This window comes from Strongylocentrotus purpuratus, unplaced genomic scaffold (assembly GCF_000002235.5).
Source record: "Strongylocentrotus purpuratus isolate Spur 01 unplaced genomic scaffold, Spur_5.0 spur5_scaffold_17, whole genome shotgun sequence".
Taxonomy (NCBI): domain Eukaryota; kingdom Metazoa; phylum Echinodermata; class Echinoidea; order Camarodonta; family Strongylocentrotidae; genus Strongylocentrotus; species Strongylocentrotus purpuratus.
Window position 1 is genome coordinate 26,283,386 of NW_022145602.1, and position 20,847 is coordinate 26,304,232.

General features: G+C 38.1%; 2 protein-coding genes across 4 annotated transcripts; one reads left to right on the forward strand and one right to left on the reverse strand.

Annotated features, from left to right (window-relative positions):
• Window positions 1–3,862: 3,862 nt before the first annotated feature.
• On the reverse strand, window positions 3,863–11,966 carry LOC100888782. 3 transcript variants are annotated; one of them, XM_030987987.1, is made up of 5 exons: window positions 11,660–11,966; window positions 11,122–11,233; window positions 9,754–9,854; window positions 5,593–7,504; window positions 5,358–5,457 (listed from the first exon to the last, which is right to left on the reverse strand). In XM_030987987.1, exons 1-4 carry the CDS (start codon window positions 11,798–11,800, stop codon window positions 5,618–5,620), a joined length of 2,241 nt encoding a protein of 746 aa, XP_030843847.1. In that variant the 5' UTR covers window positions 11,801–11,966; the 3' UTR covers window positions 5,358–5,457; window positions 5,593–5,617. The 3 variants fall into 3 exon arrangements, with proteins under 3 accessions (XP_011671473.1, XP_011671472.1, XP_030843847.1); XM_011673171.2 differs by lacking the exon at window positions 5,593–7,504 and having other exon boundaries at window positions 3,863–5,457; window positions 11,660–11,963; XM_011673170.2 differs by having other exon boundaries at window positions 5,341–7,504.
• Window positions 11,967–15,297: 3,331 nt separating this feature from the next.
• LOC105441749 lies at window positions 15,298–19,054 on the forward strand. Its single transcript, XM_011673168.2, has 3 exons — window positions 15,298–15,840; window positions 16,548–16,714; window positions 17,733–19,054. The coding sequence occupies exons 1-3, from the start codon at window positions 15,715–15,717 to the stop codon at window positions 18,379–18,381; spliced, it is 942 nt and encodes a 313-aa protein (XP_011671470.1). The 5' UTR covers window positions 15,298–15,714; the 3' UTR covers window positions 18,382–19,054.
• Window positions 19,055–20,847: the final 1,793 nt, after the last annotated feature.

Consider the following 20,847-nt stretch of genomic DNA (forward strand, 5'->3'; position numbering starts at 1 on the left):
GATTATCAAGATATTTATGATTGTAATTACAAATTTGGAAAACCGTTCACTGGACGGTTTTCATAACACTACAGTCTATTGGGGGAAACGAGTATGGTAAAACCGGTCACTCAAAGATTTTTTCTTTTTTGAGGCACTTCTTGATCATTTTGAAGCGCGATTTTTTTTTAGGGCTTCAATATTACACCATATCACAGACACTAATAACACGTAGGGCCGTGCATCTCAGATTTAACATTGTTAAACGATTTAACCAACTGAAAGCAGTCCAAACATTGTTCGTATCTGTTCTCAAATGAAAATATCACTAAAAGACAATTAATCACATAAAGTATCATCTCTTTTATTACAAGGAAAGGTGGCTTAGACGATTGACCTGAAAAATAAAACATGCTCTGTATTACAAGTGTCCATGTGATATATCATATACAAAGATAACAACAGAAAAAAAAGGTAAAGACACGTTTTATACATAAGACCATGGAATTACAGCAGACCAGGATTTTTGATAAAAATTAAAATATTTAAAAATGAGCTCTCTAGCATTATGATCAGCTGTTGACAAAGACTTTGCACAGGCTGTAAAATTAGAATCTCAACATTATAAACATCAACAAAAAAAAGAACAGATATTTATTCTCTTGTATGTGCATGATAAACTCATCAGAAGGGCATTAAAGGTAAAGACCAGTATTGGAAACACCCCAATTTCAAAAAATGAAATGGAAGCTCTTATTACCAATCATGTGAAAGAATATGTTTTGACTAATACATGATGATAAATTTTTTGCCGGGAAACCGCCTACTAATTGATATATTTGGTAAATTAGTTTATCTATTGGTGTGTGAGAGATAAACGTACGTGTCGCGCACGTGTGCGTAGTCCCATATACATCTTTCTGTGTACAGTGCTTGTAACTTTACAAAGACTGGGCCAAATTTCTTATGATTTTGATGATTCCAGAACCTTGCAGTACACACTTATATGCTAGATTATCAACCTTTTCTGAAATGATTCAACATCGTTTCTTTCACAATGCAATTGCATGACCAGGGCCCTGTCTTACAAAGAGTTTAGGATTGATTAAAATCAATCGTAAGTCATCTAATCAATCGCAAGTTAGCTGTCTCCTATCTTTTATGTACATAGTTGTGATTGAAATCAATCGCAAATAAGTTGCGATTGATTTCAACTCTTTGTAAGACAGGGCCCAGAACTCAACTTTATCTTTAACTACCTACAGTAACGTTAGAGGACATCATCAACTTGCTAGTTTGCATACAGCGAAAGTAATACCAAAGAGTTTCCCATTAGTGATTAGTGATACATATCACCGTTTCATGAAATTATGCACAAATTTTTAATTCCATACTGTCCTATTTTTCATCTGATCATTGTACTGTTTATTTAATTTTTCTCTACTTATTTGATTCAACTTGCGAATGAGCCAGACTTGCCCTTCAACTCTGTGAATGAAGATATACACATGTACGTCAACGCACTATGTCTCTAAGTAGACAAAATTTGAGACATAGACCGAGGAGGTTCCACCAATTTTGTTGGCAAGAAGGAATCATCCATTCAATACTTCAGAACACAGTTAATTAACAAATACAATTTTTTTTAAATGACACAAATTTTATTTCAACATAATTCTACTCTTTCACTTCATAGAATCATAGTGTGCACAATTCAGCTTGATACAGTTGACAAGTTTGAGTTGCATTATCGATCAAAAGTGCATGCCATTCTTTAATAATATCGAGTGCAAGTATGCCTGTTTTTATAGCAAGTTTCCCTATCTACATCAATATGTATACGTAAGCCTCCCACTTCATTTCAAAAGAAATTAAAAAAACTCTTACACAAAAATATATGTAGATACCAGATTCATATGTTGGTGCATGCAAAATTTGCTTTAATTAACCTTTTTTACAAAGATGTTTCAATTAATACTGATTAATAGTTTTTAATGAGATGCGCTACATGTGCTAAATGATTGAAGCTTGGTAAAGAAAGCTGTATTTATAACAGAAAGGGCAAGAGTTTGTTACATATACAGTCAAACCTGCTTTTAATAGTGACCACCTGTACATGAAGACCACCTAGCTATCTATAAAGACCAATTTTCTTGTCTCCCTTGGGTGGTCTCTATAGACAGGTTTCACTGTATTTTGTTTTGTATTCAAAGATTTGAACGATAAATTGGACTTCAAAAGCATCAATATTGCACAATTTTGGCTAAGAAAATCTTGGATTGTTATTAATAAAACGAAAATCTAAAGACATACATTGCATGCCCTTATTCCATAATCATCTATTACAGCGAATACTGAGATCAAACAGAATGCACATCCCATGAAGGAGTGTTGATAGTTTATGGAGCTGTGAAACGCACACATACATGTACATGTATATCAGTTTGACTCAGTCAATACACTGTATTATGAAAATAAGATTGAGTTGTTAGCTTAAAGTGTACCAATCCCCTAAAAAAAAATTGAGTACAGCTAGAATGTATGAAATCAGCCTATAAAATACAACACCCTTCTCCTCTGTGAGCTAATGAAGTATGAAGATAATAAAATGTGCATACGGAACCCAAGGGTGACTTGGGTTCATGCGAGCGTGTACAGGTGCGTCAAGTAGTCTACCGGTACTCAAAAGTTGCTTTTATGTTAATTGATGGTGTATTAAAACTTGCAAATTCTCTTTTTATAAGTAATATCTGAAGCGCATAATGATACTATCACGGCATGGAACTACTAACATTGGAACAAATACTTTGTGCGACTGGTATACTTTAAGAAGAATCGCTAAGTGATTACACTCAGTTTTGTTTTTTCCTTTCTTTTTACAAAACAAATGTTTATAATGTTACACAGGAGGGATGTTTAACATGTAGTATAAATTATGTGTACGGGCAAAATAAGCCCAGAAGTACACCGTACTTGGCAATATTTTTACATCAAATTTTTGTTACTGTGTGGCCTGGAGTCATACAAATCACAGAACAGCAAATCTCATCCCGTTTCCCATACATTAAATAAAAAGGTGCACAGCCCTACAAAACATTTTCCCATATTTCATATACTTGAAGGTGATTTGAAAACATTCAAAGGGTATTTTCACGTTATTTATCATTGCCGTTTTACTAAACTTGTTAGTGATGACAGTGTCACAATACGCTAAAATCCCTGAAATTGATTCAGTGAGTAAGTTTGATTGTGAGCAATTTGCTATAGAAATATGACAGCAATAGGGCTAAAATTGTGAAATACGTGAACACAGATTCCTAATTCACCAAAACACAACTGTTCATTTAGTTTGGGTTACATTAATGCAAGCTATAAAACCTTGTGTACAGGTGAATGGCAATATCAGCATTATGTAGCCAATGTCAATTAACAAGAAGATTAATGTCAAGATCATTATGGTGAAAGTTTGTACAAAAAGTACATAGATTTTTATTTTTGCAAAGACAACAAACTACCAGTATTAAAAGTGATGTGAAGTTTCTTCAATAATGAAACAATGATTTTAATCTCAATGTTCCTGTTTTGGCAGGTAATGTGTGGCAAATCCTCTAACACAATGGCACAGCTAGGTGGGGATATATTCAAGGCAAAATAATGAACCAAAAATCTACACAACAACGATGGCTGAAAAGTGATTTTCCAGATACACAATGTATACTCAGCATTTTGTTTAAAAAGGGACATACACCTGTACATGTACGTGTAATGACACACTGTAAGTACATTATCAATCTGTTTGCCTGTAGCATATTTAGAGTGCCTGAGGCATGCAAGCACATAGTTTTTTTTAAACACCCTGTAATCCGTTCATTACTTCTTTGTCTCTTCAAAGTCACAGGCACAGGTCTATACACAATTTGTTCTCCACATATCCCTGACTTCACAATCATGATATCATAGCATTTGAGACAATGATTAGCAAAAATAAACAAAATCAATTCCTAGTATCCTTCAGGAGTTTCAAACTTTTCACCTAGAGGCACTTCTATCTGCAGCTTGCGTTTCCACCAACTCTCCTCGAGACATTTGCGATTGCGAATTGCTAAAAACGAACACATGTTTGACAATTTTTCGACGTACCACTCGCCCGCTAGAGTCATACTTGCACTCAATCTCCTTGCTGTATTTGCTGATATTATGATGGTATTTCTCCAGGATTTCCTTGCAGGAGAGAGAATTGGTAGCTGGGGCGTCTCCTTCGGTAACAACGACTTCCTTGAAGCGTTGCTGATGTCTAGCCTCTCTCCGCTGCTTGCGACAAGTGGTATCGCTGCTTGATATCACAATATTCCCTTCCTCTGTGATGTTTCTACCAGTATCAGAGGCATTACCCATATTGGTATGTTGTCGTTGATTAGGCAAGAGGTGATTCTGTCTCTTTGGTTGTTGGTGTGTGTTCTGACTTTGAGGGTGCCTTGTACTTGAACTGGCCATTTGAGGAGATGCATGCTTGGTGGAAGGTTGGACAGAGGATGGGGAAGGTGCCAGGGTTGTGTCCTTGTCCAAGGGTGTGATTGCGCTGCCGATGACAAGGCAGTCATGCGCCCTCGCTGCAGGATCGTGGAGCATTGGATGACCACTGTAGGAACCATCTTGCCTGGTGCATTGACTCCTTGAAGTCGTCAAGGCACTTTGATTCGGAACATTTATATTCACCCGAGAGGAGAGACTTTGTCCACTTGGGGAAACCCATCTGTTGACACCCTGTGAAACATCTCGCTCATGAAGTATTCCATCAGAATATGACATATCACATTCTAAATTGATACTTCTCTCATTTTCAATCCTCCTTACTTTGTTACTCTGTTCATTCACAGGAGATGTCTGTTGCATTCGCTTTAGCACAGACCCTGCGGTATTTGATCCTGAACTATTTGATCCTGACAGATGCGAGTCGTTAGCAAAGCCATGGTAATCCGCAAGATTGATATAGTTGCCTCTAGCATTTGTCTCAGATCTCATGTTCTCCCTTTGTTCTGCATGCTGGAGGAGAAGTGAACCTTCAAAGGCTCCTCGAGAAGAAGCTGGTTCAAGGGTTGATCTTGCTGGAGGGATAGCATCAGAAGTAGTAACTACATCCAAACCCACCTCCTCTTCCTCCTCCTCATCTTCATAAATGTCCACACATACAATATTATACTCATCTGTGCGTCCTGATTTACCCACTTCTGCAACCTCACAAATCATCTCTGGATGATGAGAGAGAAAGTGGTCTTCCAAGAACTCTCTCCGCGTGTACCTCCTGGTCTCTCTTCCATTGGGGCAATACTTGCACCAGTAGTAGTAGTTCAGATGCTGGCATCGATAGTGTCTCTTGGCGTTCTTGAGCAGCGTGAAGTTGGTCCCACAGATGCCACATTGGAATCTTCGTACCTTGACTGTTCCTTTCGATGCTGGCATCATCTCTCTTGAACCATGCTGAAACAGAGAAGAGGAAAATGTTTGCATTAGATTGTTGCCGAGTCTGCTTTGAGTTAGAGTCATTGAAAATGGAGTTCAACACATGCACTTGAGGTTATTTGTACCATTCTTGAGGCAACATCTTATTCTTACGCTTTATGAACAATGCCTCATGCCCTCATCCTATTTCAGTTTTGACAATGGACCTTCCTTCCGCAGGGTCCATTTTGTATTTTCTTTCTGTAACCTCACGGCGAATAAGCGCTCCTTCTGCTCCAAAGTCCTCAATAGTTGAGCGTTCCTCGTATTCAGTTAGTCGAGGACCAAACTGGTCTAGCAACAAAGGAAGTGAAGTGTTAGAAGAGGAACTCTCTGAGCTATGGCCTGTGACTCTTTGTACTGGGGATTGTCTCCGGTTTGTCTCACGATGACTTGTATCTTTCCATTTCCTTTGATCACTGTCCAGTTTCAGATCAGTCTGTGTGCCACAGGTTTCCTTTTTGTTTGTATCTGCAATGCCTTCATCAGCAGCTTCCATTCCAGCTTCTCTTGTCCCAGTGGTCTGCACATCCTGTGAGACATTGCGATGCTGATTGCTTCGAGACAGATCTGCAGCGGGACCTCCAAGAACTGGAGCATTTGCTCTTTGCGCCAATAACAATTTCGGCATGGCCACAGGCTTCTTATTCAACGTACATCCCTTTACTGATGCATTCTGCATTTTGTTCTCATAAGCAGCTGCAAATCTTTTACACTTGATGTATAATTTTCTCTTCTTATTTACGAGGCTTCTTGACTTTGACAATGGACTTGTTAACTTCCTGTTGTGCCGTTCATCAACAACTTGGTCTCCACTTCTCTTGGTTCTCTTGCCATGTGTTTGCCTCTGCATAGAGATGGCATCATCTTGTTCTGTTACAGTGAATCTTCTATTTCGATTTTGAGTAGACATAGACGCATCACACCGACTTCCACTTCTTAAATCAGATGAACCTTTGCTTGAACCCTGATCAACAGCGCCCTCAACCCTCAGAGACGCATTATGTTTACCCTGCTCTTTCTTATTTGAACTTCTAGTTCGATTGTCAAGTTCAGCATATTTTGATGTATCACGTGAAAGACCACTCTTCTTTCTGCTCTCTAGTGACGGTAGCTGTGCTCCCTTATCAGTGTTATTCCTTTTACTCTCATTGGTATTGCCTCCATCATGATTACGCCCACCCTCTAGGTCAACATTACCAACGACATTAATAATCTGGACATTCGCATCCCCTGAGGCAGCACTCTGAAGGGAGTCAGGGCAATGTCTTTTACCATGTGGCACATGCCCTTGTCCTGCATTGCTCTCTAAGTCTTTGCCTCCTACTTGTCTGGACGATGTTCCACCGGCATCCCTTTTATCAGCCACCTGCTTCATCAGACTCCTGCAACTGGGATAGTCATGGTTCCTCTGGCTAAGAGTTGCGCGCCCTCTCTGTCGAGATTCATCATTGCCTATTCCTATCACAGCAGGGTTGAATGTTCTTTGGATTGCCCCACTCTCCAAGCTGACTTGACTTCTTGGTGCCTGGTAAAGGAAGTCAGTTTCTGAGTTAGGTGCAGCTATTCCCTGTCTGTACAGACGAGTTGTGACCCTGTCTTGACCGGTCACGGGAGCATGATGATCGAATGGATCGATACCCGAGGTCCTGACAGGGATTGCAGAATGCGAGTTCTGCGGAACCTGTCTTTGCACTTCTAACACTTCCGGCAACTCAGCGGACGTCTGCTGATCTCCAAGGTACAAAGCACCTCTGGAGAAGTCCGTTTCGCATCTCGAGACCTGGTAATTGATGGATTCGGTCTCATAGATCTCGTCCGGATGGCGCTTGGCGTAGTGCACCTTGAGATCACACCTCCGCCTGAACTCTGCCAGGCACTGGAGGCAGGAGTAGGTGCGCTTAATGGTACTGTGCTGCTCCTTGATATGGCGACCCAAGTTAGACTTGCACGACAGCTTTTTGTGACAGATTTCACACTCAAAATACACTTCCCTGAGGCCGTTGCTCATATATGGTTGGATGATCTTTGGAAGAAAGGAGATAAGGCCAAATTTATAAAAAAAACATGTTTAGCGTCCTGCCTTTTTGAAAGATAGGAAGGAGGAGGCCCTTTTTTCTTTTTTTTTTTCTTTCAAAATGGCTGCTCAAAATGGCCCCTCGGGACATTTTCCCTAACAGTAATTTTTTTTTTTTTAAATCTATTTTAGCAAAAAGGGAGGCGACCCCCAAAAACGAAGCGGGCGGGGACACTAAACATGTTTATTTTTTTTACATGGCCTAAGGGCATCACTGTCACTTCTGCACTTTTTTTTTTTACAGGCATGTGAAATACATTGTTAGGTGTTGTGTTTGAGAGAGTACAAATACATCTGAATCCCAGACAAGTACAATCTGAATTTATCAGCCTTGAAGGAAAAAGAACACAGGTGCTGTGGGGGAGGACTCGCAAGATTAATCACAGAGTTGCCAATTTATGTTCAAGTGATTAGTGTACTTCAAGCATTACAAAATCCCCCCCCCCCCCTTTTTTAAAAATCAGATTTCGTTCCAATTTTCACTGATCTGTTGAACAGGAACACTTTTGCTTCAATTGAAATCAATTTGTTATCAGGCTGGACTCCCCCTTTTAACAAAGTACAAAACCGAGAGAAGGAGATCAGTGAATGTTTAAGCATTTTAACTTGATAAACAAAATCAGGTATTTCACAATTTTCAAAGTTTTTGAACTAACCAAACATAAATTGTAAGCTCTGTGACATACATGTACCTTTAGGACGCCTCATCAGTTTAAATTAAATTGTCTGGAGAAATATTTCACATGTGCCATGCATATATATTTTGTACACACATCTTTTCTCCTACCCTCAAGAAGTAAAATCTTTCTTCACCAACAACTGTGAAAACTTAAGTCTCTGAATTTTCAGGGAATGCAAATGGGAGAGCTGCTCAGCCCTGTCTCAGAGCTGTTTTTTTTTTTTTTTTACTTGCTTCTTATCTTTCATAAGATTAACAGATGATAATTTTCTGTTTTTCATGAGATTTTCATCAACCTATCACTGAATCATTTCTCTGCTGTTAATAAACCAAACTTATTTTTAAGGTTGATGTTTATCTCTGAAAGGGAAGATTGGGTTCTGGTTTGGGACAAATTCTCCTTTAAGCCTAGAGAATGAAAGAATTCCATAATCAAGAAGTTACTGTAAAATCAGTAACTTTCACAACATGGAACTCTTTGGACTTGTCAGCAACAGTGTTTGTTTTCAAGCAAGAAACTTCTAGAATTGCAAAAATTCATTGCTGTATCAGTTGTGATTCAATGATTCTCTAGTACACTTTTGTGAATCAGAACAGCTCGCGAAATTCATGAACACTTCATGCGAGCAAAAGTATTTGGTTTTACAGTTGAGGCTCGTCCAGATATGATGTGGAAAACTGCCCCCCAAAAAAAACATGTTAATGAATGGCAACTGCATGCCACAAAGATCATGCACATATTCACTGAGCTTTGTGTCATAAGAAAGGAAATGTAAAGTGTATTTATATAATATTGGATGGCTTTGAGTGTGATACAAGTTATATCGCTCAGGCTATGACAATATTGAATGAGTCGTAGACGAGTGCAATATTGTCATAGCAACAGCAATATATTCTTGTTTCACATTAAAACAAAGCCATATAATATTATCATTATTTTCTATATCAAACTGACTAGCAAAATAACAAAATTTGACTAACCTCAGAAAAATATGGCTTCGTTTTTGTGTGATATCGATATCGATAGTTGAAGTTCCCTGATGACTGAGCAATACGACAACAATATTGATCAGTCATCAGGACACTGTGCTAAAGATATTAAATACACTGATTTATTGTACCACTTGGAAGCCTTATATAGATAATACACTTTACATCAAACAAAGACCAGTGCGGTTTTGTCGCGTCTGAACGAGACTTAAAGGGCAAGTCCACTCCAAAAATAACTTACTTTTAATAGAAGCAGAAAGATCAGATAAACCAATCTAAAAAAATTTGAGCAAAATCAGATAACTATTTAAGAAATTTATAAATTTTTGATGACATGAATAACTTTGAAAATCACAAGACAAATTGGCAACTCACTCTTGAGTCTGTGACGTCATTGCCTCACTATCCACTAATTAGTTAAAAGATTTTACTCAAATCTTTTTTTCTTCTGTTTCACTTGTATTTCTGCATCATTTAAAAGCAAATTATTTTTGGAGTGGACTTGTACTTTAAGTATGTCTCCTCTCACCTCTGACTCCTTGTTCCAGGACCAGCCACCTTGGTCCAAGCCCTGATCCAAAGAGGTCTGGAAACCAGACACGTCAGAATCAACATTGGTGCTGTGAGAATCTGGGTGAAAATGAAAAGCAATAATATGAACATTTAGTGATACATAACACTAGTATTAGACACAGAGCCTTGTTCTAGCGTGAGCATTTTATAATGGCCTAAAAAAAGGCCTACCAAAAAGAAGAAGTTTTATTGCCCTTTAGGTGCCAAAAAAAAGGGTTGGTTGGTAGGAAATCTTTTCTTCTCCGTCTTTGGGCTGATATTTCTCAGTTTTGAATGCTTTAAGATTTTTTTTTCTCTAAAAAACAGTGAATTTTTTTTTTTTTTATAAATAGCCGACTGAAGATTTTAAATTTTTGGGACGGTCACAAAGGGCAATACCCCATCTTTTTTTTTTAGGTCTAATGAACATATCTACATGATATATTGGTGCTGTAAGAATCTGAGTAAAAATGAAATGCAAAGCAATCAATTATTGGATGCAATTAGAATTCAGTGGTACATAACACTAGCGTTTAATAGTCAAAGAACTTTATTTTAAGGGGAGTTGCCTATAATCTCATCACTAATGGTCATTCATGTATATAAGTCATACATTTCAAACAGACACATCAGAATCAAAATTGGTGCTGTGGGAATCTGAGTAAAATATAAATGAGAAATGTATTGGTACAAGGTTGCTGCCCTGGTACTAACAAGTTTATAATTTAGTTTGTATCTTCTCTCAAGAAAATATGCACCCTCAGGGAATAATTTTCCTGGTATCGCATCGCAATTTGCTATGCATTTTTGCATGACTGCTATACAAAATATCTTTTGTGTAGCAGTTTTCTTCCATAGAAATGTACAGAATTTAATTTGAAATATTTATCCATCGGCTGAAATTGCTAATCAAAAAATTTGAGGAAAATTATTCCCTGACCCTACGTGTTTTTGTTTTTTTCATCCCTTTGAGAAATAAATTTCATCAACAAAAAATTGGAAAACTATGAAAATATTATTAACCAAGAGGTAGAGATAAGGAACATGTACTGTAGTTGCCTATTTGCACGTGATCTATTACAATTTTGAAATTCATACCTTTCCTACTCTTTATCAGATTTTCTCCAAACTTTCACTTGTCTTATTCTCTCATGCAATTCTCATTGAAACCAGAATTTAAAAAATTAGTCAATGGGGATATCAAGAAGAAGAAAAAATGTTGATAAAATGAATGGGTGTCATGCGTCGTACAGGACATACACAAGTTGCAGGAACTTGCCGGGAAAGGAGTCTATTAATAATGCCACCATATTTTAAAATGTACTTTTGATGACTTTATGTGTACCTTGTCTGGATTCTAGCGGTGACATCTCATCATCTAACACACCCTGTATGCCGTAATCAAAGACATTCGACCTGGAATCAGCTGATTGGCCACCCTCCTGGTCTACGGAATCCTAATAGGAAACAAGAACAAAAAAATCAACAATGGAACTGAGCAAAAATAAAAGAAGAAAATAAGAAATTACAGATTACAATACATTTACATGTATACATCACAGCTACCACATTTATATGAATATACTCTACTGGGCTTAAAAAATACAATGTATTACATCATTACAACAGTTGAAGCTGAGCCACCATGAATAGGTGCTAAAGCATTCAAAGAATATCTCACTTCCAGGTACCCATTTACACCTGATACATAATAAATTATATATTCTGGGCCAAAATTTAGGATATTTTTTTCTCTTCATCAGATAATAATCATATTAAAGATTACAACTCTATTTCACCTCCCTGCCCCTGTCAGAGATTATGGTCTTATTGGATTTAGCGTGAAAGAGAAAAAGCAATGGATCTACCGCCCCCAAGTGTACCTTGTTTTTAGTCGAAGCAGCGTCGCTCGAACCTCCTGCTTCTTTCTCCCTGCCCTCATCCTCATCTTCAACTACAGTGATGTCATCTTCATCTGACCTCTCATCTTTAACCTTTGACCCAGCATCTGGTGTTCCTTCCATGTCGCTCACCGATGCATCTACGACTATGAATGAGGATCGCTTTTTTTCAAGGGAGTGCGACCTCTGCGGTTGCCTTACATAACGGTACTAGATGCTGTGCTTTGATTTGGAGGTAGGGACATGTTCCTGGCCTGTAAAAAAGGGGGGAGGTGAAAATATTGATTAATGTAGGTATATATATTTCAAGAACATCTGAGGGGCAATAACCAACTAATACTGATAAAGTGATGCTGATAGCGATATACAATAGGGGGTCTAGACTCTATACAATGACACTGAAATAGTCGAGAAAGAAAAATAAATTCATGAAAAGTAACACTAGGTCTAGGCTACATACTTAATATACATGGAACCTATTCTTGAAATGAACACGACCACATTATGACTGTGAAAATAAAGTTTGACATTTTTATGTTCTTTCTTAATTTTCCCTATTTTTATAAATCAATCAAAATTTTGATACTTTTGCACAATTGAATTAATCTTTAGAATTGGAATGATATACAAATGAAGCACAGGAGGATACACAAAAATCAGTGACAATTTATGACAATTACAACACAAAAATCAGTGACAATTTATGACAATTACAACGCAAAGGTCAGGTGAAAGGTTAATTGTGCAAACTAGGGCATAATTTTTAAGGATCCCCATACACAATAAGCTGTAGTTGTACACGTAGATCTACTGCATGTCTAGGCCTTCGGATTCCCTACGCCTACGGCCGGAGAGTGCCTATTGCTGCCCACGAGCTCCCGCAGTTTGACGTCCGCAATACAGCGGAAACCCTCCACTACAAATGAGAATGCAATGCAGGCAGAACTCAATTTTGTCATTGATTACATACACTATCACAGAACTATCATACACTAATGATTGCCCCATCACAATTCCCCCACACGTTTAAATTATGCAAATCACTAATATTACAGTGGTAAAATGTGCGATAATTCGTAAATAAAGAATTTTGAGTGACAATAACTTACGATCCGAAATTGAAGCTTACTGATTGCATCGTCTAGTCTGTCCTCGAGGAGGTTTTCTTCATTTATTTTGAAAAGAGCCCGATGGTCGGAAAACTATGGTCGGATCCATAGAACTCTGACAGAAAACGGGTGCATGGGTTCTGTGGTCTTGACAACCATTATTCATTCCAATTTATATTAGGTGTATGGGCTATCATTAGTACCTGTACGATCTCTGTTTTTTTCTTCATACCCTTCCTCCGCCTTCTTACAAGACTAAGTCTACCCTTTCGAACCTCCCCCCTCTTATTTTCTCTCTTTCATCCCTCTCAGCTCACTCAATCAGGGACAGGGGCGGTGATCCCGGGGGTGCCACGTAAAAATATCAGAGATAATAATGTCAGAGGTATGGTCAGAGCCAAATATGTCAGAGGTAAAAATATCAGAGGTAAAAATTAATGTCAGAGGTAAAAAAAATCAGAGGTAATAATGTCAGAGGTAAAATTATCAGAGGTATAATGTCAGAGGTAAAAATGTCAGAGGTTAAAATGTCAGAGGGAAAATGTCAGAGGGAAAAATATTAGAGCTAAAAATGTCAGAGGTAAAAATATCAGAGGTAAAAATGTCAGAGGTAAAAATGTCAGAGGTAAACATTATCAGAGGTACAAAAAAATGTCGGGGATAAAATCAGTGCCATCTCAGCACTTTATCACACACAATCTCGAGACGATATCCTTCTTCCATGATGTATATTTTGTAAATGACTGTGTAATTTGTACATGTCCTGCATGAGGATAATACAATGTGGAAAATAAATTTGAAACTGATATTTGTTTTGTGATCAGGTCAGTGCATATATTAAGTTCTAAAATGTTCGAATTTTAAATTGGTTGATGTTTTAAAGTTTATTTGGTTTTGAGGAAGTAATTAAGTACATATAATTTAAAGATTGAATGAGATAAAACAGGGAATCAGTTATAAAGATCGCACAGAAATTCCTCCCCGAATTCAGTCATCAGAACCATCTTCATTCATGTTCATTCCAGCAAAGCCTGATGACCAGAAAACATTAGGAAAAAGACTCGAATGCTCCCCCCCCCCCCATCATACAAATTAAAGTTTAACAATTATATCAAAGCTTTGCTCGAAGAATGTTAGATAGTAGGCCTACATGTAGTAAACGTTGAGACATATAATTGTTATCTATAGCCAAATGTTTTTGTTATGTATTATAATGTTACCACCGTCTTGCTTTAATTTACTAACAATATCGTTATACTATAACGATAAGATGTGTATCTTCTCAACATAGTTGTATTTCATTGTTTGACACGATGTGTTTTCTACGGAAATCATCTTTTGAGCTACATTGTGGTAATTTAATAAATAATTTTTCTATCCAGTTCGATATATCATGTCTCATCAAAACGCTAAATTATGATGGCGTGCTTTCTCAAGGAAATTGGATCGATGTCATGTGTCCAAATCTCTCGAAGATCGTGTCGGCAGTTAATTGTTCCATTTTACCAACGCGAAATGTCCCCAATATCGTAGCCAAGAACAGCTTTTCGAGGATCTTTCCACAACTCCCAATAAGTATTGAGTGTAGGAGCCTGCGCGCGCCTTTGAATCTTGTTTTAAAACGCCATAAATCATCACCATCATTAAGTGACATCATCATAATCATCGCCGTTATCAACATCACCATCAACATCATCACCGTTAAAGCATCAATGACCGGCGCGGGCATCATCACCACCATCATCATTATTACAATCATCGCCATAATCATCAATATCAGCACCACAACTATCTTCATCATCACTATCAACATCATCACACTCGTGTACCATCAGCATTATCATTAGCCTCCTCCTCCTCCTCCTCCTCCTCCTCCTCCCCTTCCTCCCCTTCCTCCTGCTTCCCTCCTCATAGTACCCTTTTAGCAATGTTTGCTAACTGACAAGGGACTACTTTAGATCGGCAGCGCTCCAGGGGAGGGGTGGGGTGCTGGGGCAAAAATACCTCCATTTTAAGTATATTATACCCAATGTATCATTCTTTATCCTCATACTTATATTTATAAGCACTACTGTTTACCTATGGTAAGTGCCCCTTCTTTCTTTCTACTACGTGTTCTTCTTTAATCACTATATTTCCCTTATTCAACATGTAGTAGTTTTACAACGTTTATCAGTAAGATCAAGAAGAAAACAAATCGCAACATTTTCAGGTTATTGCCTCCCCCCCCCCCCCTGGCCCGCGTTACAGAATCCTGGATCCACCACTATTATGTGATGAGTTCCTATCCAGGTCCCTAGGCCAGAGCCAGGGCTAAGCGAATATATTGACCCCTAATCGACACCACGTGCTATTGATCGTTCTACTATTCCCCTCTTCAAGCAGTTATTACGTAACATATATCGAGCAAACTATAGATAACAATAGAAAACCGATAGACTGGATAAGGTTATATCCCGACGGCTATTGTGCCTACAATTCGCTTCGTTTGGTACAGTGAATATAACCTGGCTGCAGTAGGGGCAGAAAACAACAATTGACACCTATTTAGATTTGTGGATAACTTTCCATCATTCCAAAGGGGAAAGGGCCCTTATTTCTCAAAAACACAAGCCGTTTACCAAGGAATATTCAGAATTCCATCTAGAACTTCTCGTAAAAATCACAACGCCCTAAATGTGCAAGGACTTTGTACAGGTAAAAAAAGAAGTGCGCATTTCTCTAGCCTTCGCTTGGTTCCTGATGGGATGTTAAGAAGTATCATCAAGACCAAGACAGAGCAAGACAACATCTGCAAGAATTTTCAAACCTGAAGAAGGCAGATGTAACCCGAAGAAGAAGACACATTGTCTAATCGATAGTAGAATTTTTCTGAGTTGTTGGATAATACTTGAAGAGATAGTACAAATATTGTGATTATCCAAAACTATGGGTGACATAAATGCCAATATTTCGGAAGGAAAGGAGGAGCAGGTCAAGATTTTTCTCTGGTGTAGCCCTCGGACAGTGTCAACAGCGTTTACGAAATGTATCAGCTTCATCAAAGGAATGGAGGTAGGTAGTGGTCACAAAATCGCAAAGACTTTCCAGAAATCAAACCAAGGCAATTTCAATAGCATAAACATGTACCTAATTGCGTATTGAGATGGGCGAATTCCTAGACATAATCAATTACATAATAATCCGGCTATATGGTTTCTAGAGGCAATACAGGACATTGGAATTTTACTCGAGTTGATTTCTTTAGTATTTGCGATCAGGTTTTCTTGTTGAATATAATCAACTGGGGGTGATGGTTACATTTATGAAAGTGAAGATGATGATGACGGTAAGGGTGATTACTATGATGATGACAAATTGTGATAATATTGACGATGATTACGATGATTAATGGTGTTGGTGATTATGATGATGATACATGTATAGTCATGATGGTAGTATTATTGGTAGTGGTGGTGGTAGTAGTAGTGGTAGTTGAAGTAGTAGTGGTAGTAGGACAGTGGTGGTAGTATAGTAGTGATATTAGTAATAGTAGTAGGAATAGTAGTAATACCAGTCCAGTACTACAGTAGTAGAAGTAGAAGTAGTAGAAGTAGTAGTAGTAGAAATAGTAGTAGTACCAGTGGTAGAAGTACTAGTAGTAATACCAGTGGTAGTAGTAGTAGTATATAGAAGAATTAGTAGTAGTTTCCCCTGCCCCCGTACCTGTGCCTTTAGTTCACCTATTCATGGAGGGTTTCCCAATTATTTTCCATCCACAGGTATGGACGGAACCATTCGTCTGGTGCTTCCTGTCCACGAAGGAAGCCAAGACCTATCTCGATGTCGACCTCCCAATGGAGCTCAAAGGCAACGAGGAAGTCTTCGCCAAGACTACGGAGCTGATAAGCAAAATGACGGGGGCGAACGTCATCACCGAACGTATCGTGTAGGTTTTACGACATAATGATGCAGGAGTGGAGATTTCTTGTCATGATCGTGTTGAGGGGGAGGGGGGGGGGGGTGCAGTCTGCAAGCGCAGACGCTAATTCGAAACTTTATCACAATTCCTAAAGCCTTGAGCAGACCCTAGCTCTGTCACTCTCTGGCTGTGTCAAAATAGCAGCTTCGGTACATGTCCTAAATGCAGTGCAGTGCGCTGTCATCCGAGTCTCACAGTGCAGACACTATTATGTGCAGATATCGACAAGGTTTTGTGCCTACAAGTTCCATTTGAGGTCTGAAATTTGTTAGGGGCACAGACATTCGATGGGCACATTTCCTTGTTTCGTAGGGAAAGCAAGATAGAATTTTAAAAAGAGGACAGTGCATCCCTCTCCCCCGTGATCCATTCATTCCACATTTTTCTCTCTAGCTCTGCTTTTTTTCTGTGTTTTTTGTCAAAACAACTTTCTATCAAAGTTGACCTTCCCTTTTAGTAGTACTTGGCCTATAGTTGTAGTAGTATACAAATATACACTGTCTTGAGAGGTTCTCGTTAATATGGGCAAGAGGTACTTGACTCCAATAGTACCATTTGCTGAGATCGAGTGCAGCCCCAACTTAGCAAATAATTCGAGTAACCGAGGCCCATAGTTTAAACAGGTTACTAAAAAAGAAGACAGTGTATATTTGCTATATATCCTGCATCAACAATCAATCTTTAACAAAAAACTTTTTCTTCAACTCCCAAATAGTACTTCCACTCCCCAATAGTACGACCACATAGTACTTTTTCAGAGCTACCTCAAAATGGCTGAAATATTCATGGTCACGTGAAGAGCTGTCAACCAATCGAAAATCAATAAACTTTTGATCCAGGATATAATATAGTATAGAAGTAGTAGTAGTAGTAGTAGTAGTAGTACGTAGTAGTAGTAGTAGTAGTAGTAGTAGTATAGTAGTATGTACCAGTGTGCAACTATATGCACTTTCGTGATTATTTCTTCTTCTTTTTTCCACATCAGATACGCCAATGTAAAACCGAGACTGGAAGCAGCAAAAGGACGCTATGTGTTCGTCAAGGACATGTGTTTAGCCATGAGCGAAAACAAGCACCAGTACCTTCCCGAGGGCTTCCGGCATACCTTCCTCATCCGGACACCTGAAAGAGCCCTCCAATCCTTCCGTAACTCCTACTTCCACCACACCAAATCACAGGGTCTCCTCCACGGCGAAGCAGCCGACGAACAGACCTTCGATCTCCTGCGCGACTGTCCGCACATGGAAGCTAGCTATAATATAACCGACGTCTACGACTTCTGGAAGTACGTCCGCGACGAGATTGACCCGAACCCCATCGTCATTGACGCCGATGATCTCCTGACGCACCCGAAGGAGATCATGACGAAGTACTGCGAGCTGGTGGGTTTACCCTTTGATGAATCTTTCCTGCAGTGGGACCCGTCATTGGATACCTTCAAGACGTGGAAGCAATGCGGAGACGACCAGCTGATGAATATGGTTGATTTCTATGGCAGGGCTATGCACAGCTCATGCTTCATGCCACCAAGCACGCCAATGCCACGTGATAAAATGACCCCTGACGTCATAAAGGGAATAGAGAAGACGATGGATTCTTATCTTGAAATGTATGAACATCGTATTAAGATTTAAGATCAGTAATCTCTCTCAAAATATTATAAATATTAAATATCGGTTATAAAAATTATATTGTAATGATGTAACCGACCAACCAAATTTTATGCCCAACTTTATTAATGTAATATATTGCATATATTCAAAGCGTCACTAATATTTTATATTAATTAAAATGATTGGTCTAATTATCATCCGAACTGGAAATAAATTTGTCCAAGGTTTATTAACAGTCGATAACACAATTACCCTTATTATTGGCAATATTTTAACTATAATTTCTTTTTAGATCATCTCATAATGGATGAAATGAATTTGATTTATGATGAATGCAATTTGCTCAAAATTCTCAAGCTTTTCAGAGCAGACGCATCATACCTGCGACAAAAACTGAAGAATGTTACGAAATATACAGATGATTTACATATCTTTTTTTTATAAAGCAACTCTTGACTTTTCCGTTCTGTCAGTAATTGGAAATGTTTAAATACATGTAGGTTAATTATCGTTTTCATTTTCCCTTTCTTACCGACAGCCATATTTACGATTTTTACAATAAATATATATCTTTTAATTTTCCATTTTGTCTTGTTTCTCCTCGACCTCTGTTACCATTACTTTTCATTGTGGAACACTTACTTAACATAATGTTCTTCAATAAAACAATGGAATGTATTCTTATACTTTTAAATCTTTTTAGAATTGTGTATGTTTATCGAATTTCAAAATCAACAAGAAAATCTATCATGTTTGGTTGTGTGAAGGGTAGGTGCGTGGGTATGTGGGTGTGTGTTTGTGTATGTGCGGGGCTGCGTGTAGGCCTGTGGATGTGTTTTCACGAGAAACGTTTAATTTTACCTAGGTTTTCTTTTTAAAGGCCCACTGCACTACTTGTAGCTACTTGCGCCCTCTATGTAACAAACAATGCCTAATCGGTGACCATTGGTCCCCCATGATCCTCTTTTTCTTATGTTAACTGAGAGCTGATTTGATGAGATAACCACCTGTCCAGTGACCTTGCAGGGCGCTCTAATCCCTCCTGTAAACTATGGCAGATACGCTTTTAATGATATCGTAATGGATGAAATAAATTTAATTAGCGATAAATACACTTTTCTCATGGCTGGTCGAACACATTAATTATTAAAATGCGATTGGCGAGAAATGCTTAGTCGGTTATATAGTGCGTCCCGGAAAAAAACGAAACCGAGAATTATCGATGTTTGACCATATCTTTATTTTAACAGTAATTAATAAATGACACATATTTGTCAAGCTTAGATCCTCCTCTTTCATTTGGTGCATATTTCACGAATGAGTGATTGAAAACAATTTGAAGAAATTTGGGTACCAAAAAGTTATTTGGCGAACGGTATCTGAATTTCAAAGAGAAAGTCGCAATTCTAAAAAGTTCACTTTCTGCCCTTTTCATATGGCACCTTAATCGGGAAAAATTAGCCAGGAATAACAAAGTTCCGTTTTTTTAAAGTAATGCTTGCATTTCCATAATTTTATTAAACGAATTCGTTTTCACTGGCTGCCTACCCTAACAACAAACGATGAAGACGAAAGACTTCATGCATGGCTGTTACAAAAAATTATCGTTGCTCTGTAAAAATTGCATGGTCAAATAGGAAAAGAAAACGTACCTACGTCTAGCAACAGGGAGGTGAGCTTTTATCATTTTTATTCACCACTCCGTTTCGTTAACGATCAGCCATGCATACTTTTGGCAACTCTACGAAGCGATTAACAGTCCAGTGACTTATCCACGGCACCTCTACTGGATTCGAATCCGATCTATGTATACAAATATTTTGAAAGCTAACCAGTATACGACACTCACATCACACAGCAAACTTTTTTTCGGTTGAGAAAAGCACTCCTTATTTAATTCATCTTAAAGTGGCCGGCAAAATAGCATTGCGGCAATGTAAGATCAATATGAAATCAAAGTTACTCGATTTCATTTGATGTGATTATTTAATCATCAAAATGTATCTGTTTATTATTTCTTCTAAAAAAAGAGGTAAACTATAAGAAAAATGCATGACGTGCAAATTATATAGTCGTACATAATACATTCATATTTTGGCAAAAGGAACGCGAAGCTAACATAGAAACAAATCGCTAATCGAGGTTAGTTCCGACTTCAGATAACAAACTATATAATTTTGACATCCGAGCATTCCTACAATTAATTCAATTAACTTAATACAAACCTTACAATATTTACAATTTCTTTTTACATTCTTTTTACATCAACTGTGAAATTCACTTCGTATTCAAATAAGTGTAAAACAAAAACATTAAACATGTTCAGGTAGGCTAATGACATGCGGCACATTAAATGTAGGCATATACTTTGATATACTTTAAACAAATTTAATATAATGCAGGTCCATGTATAAAAGGAGACGCGATAGCTCAGCTGGTAGAGCAGTGGTCTCGTAATCTGGCGACCCGAGTTCGACATCAAGGCGA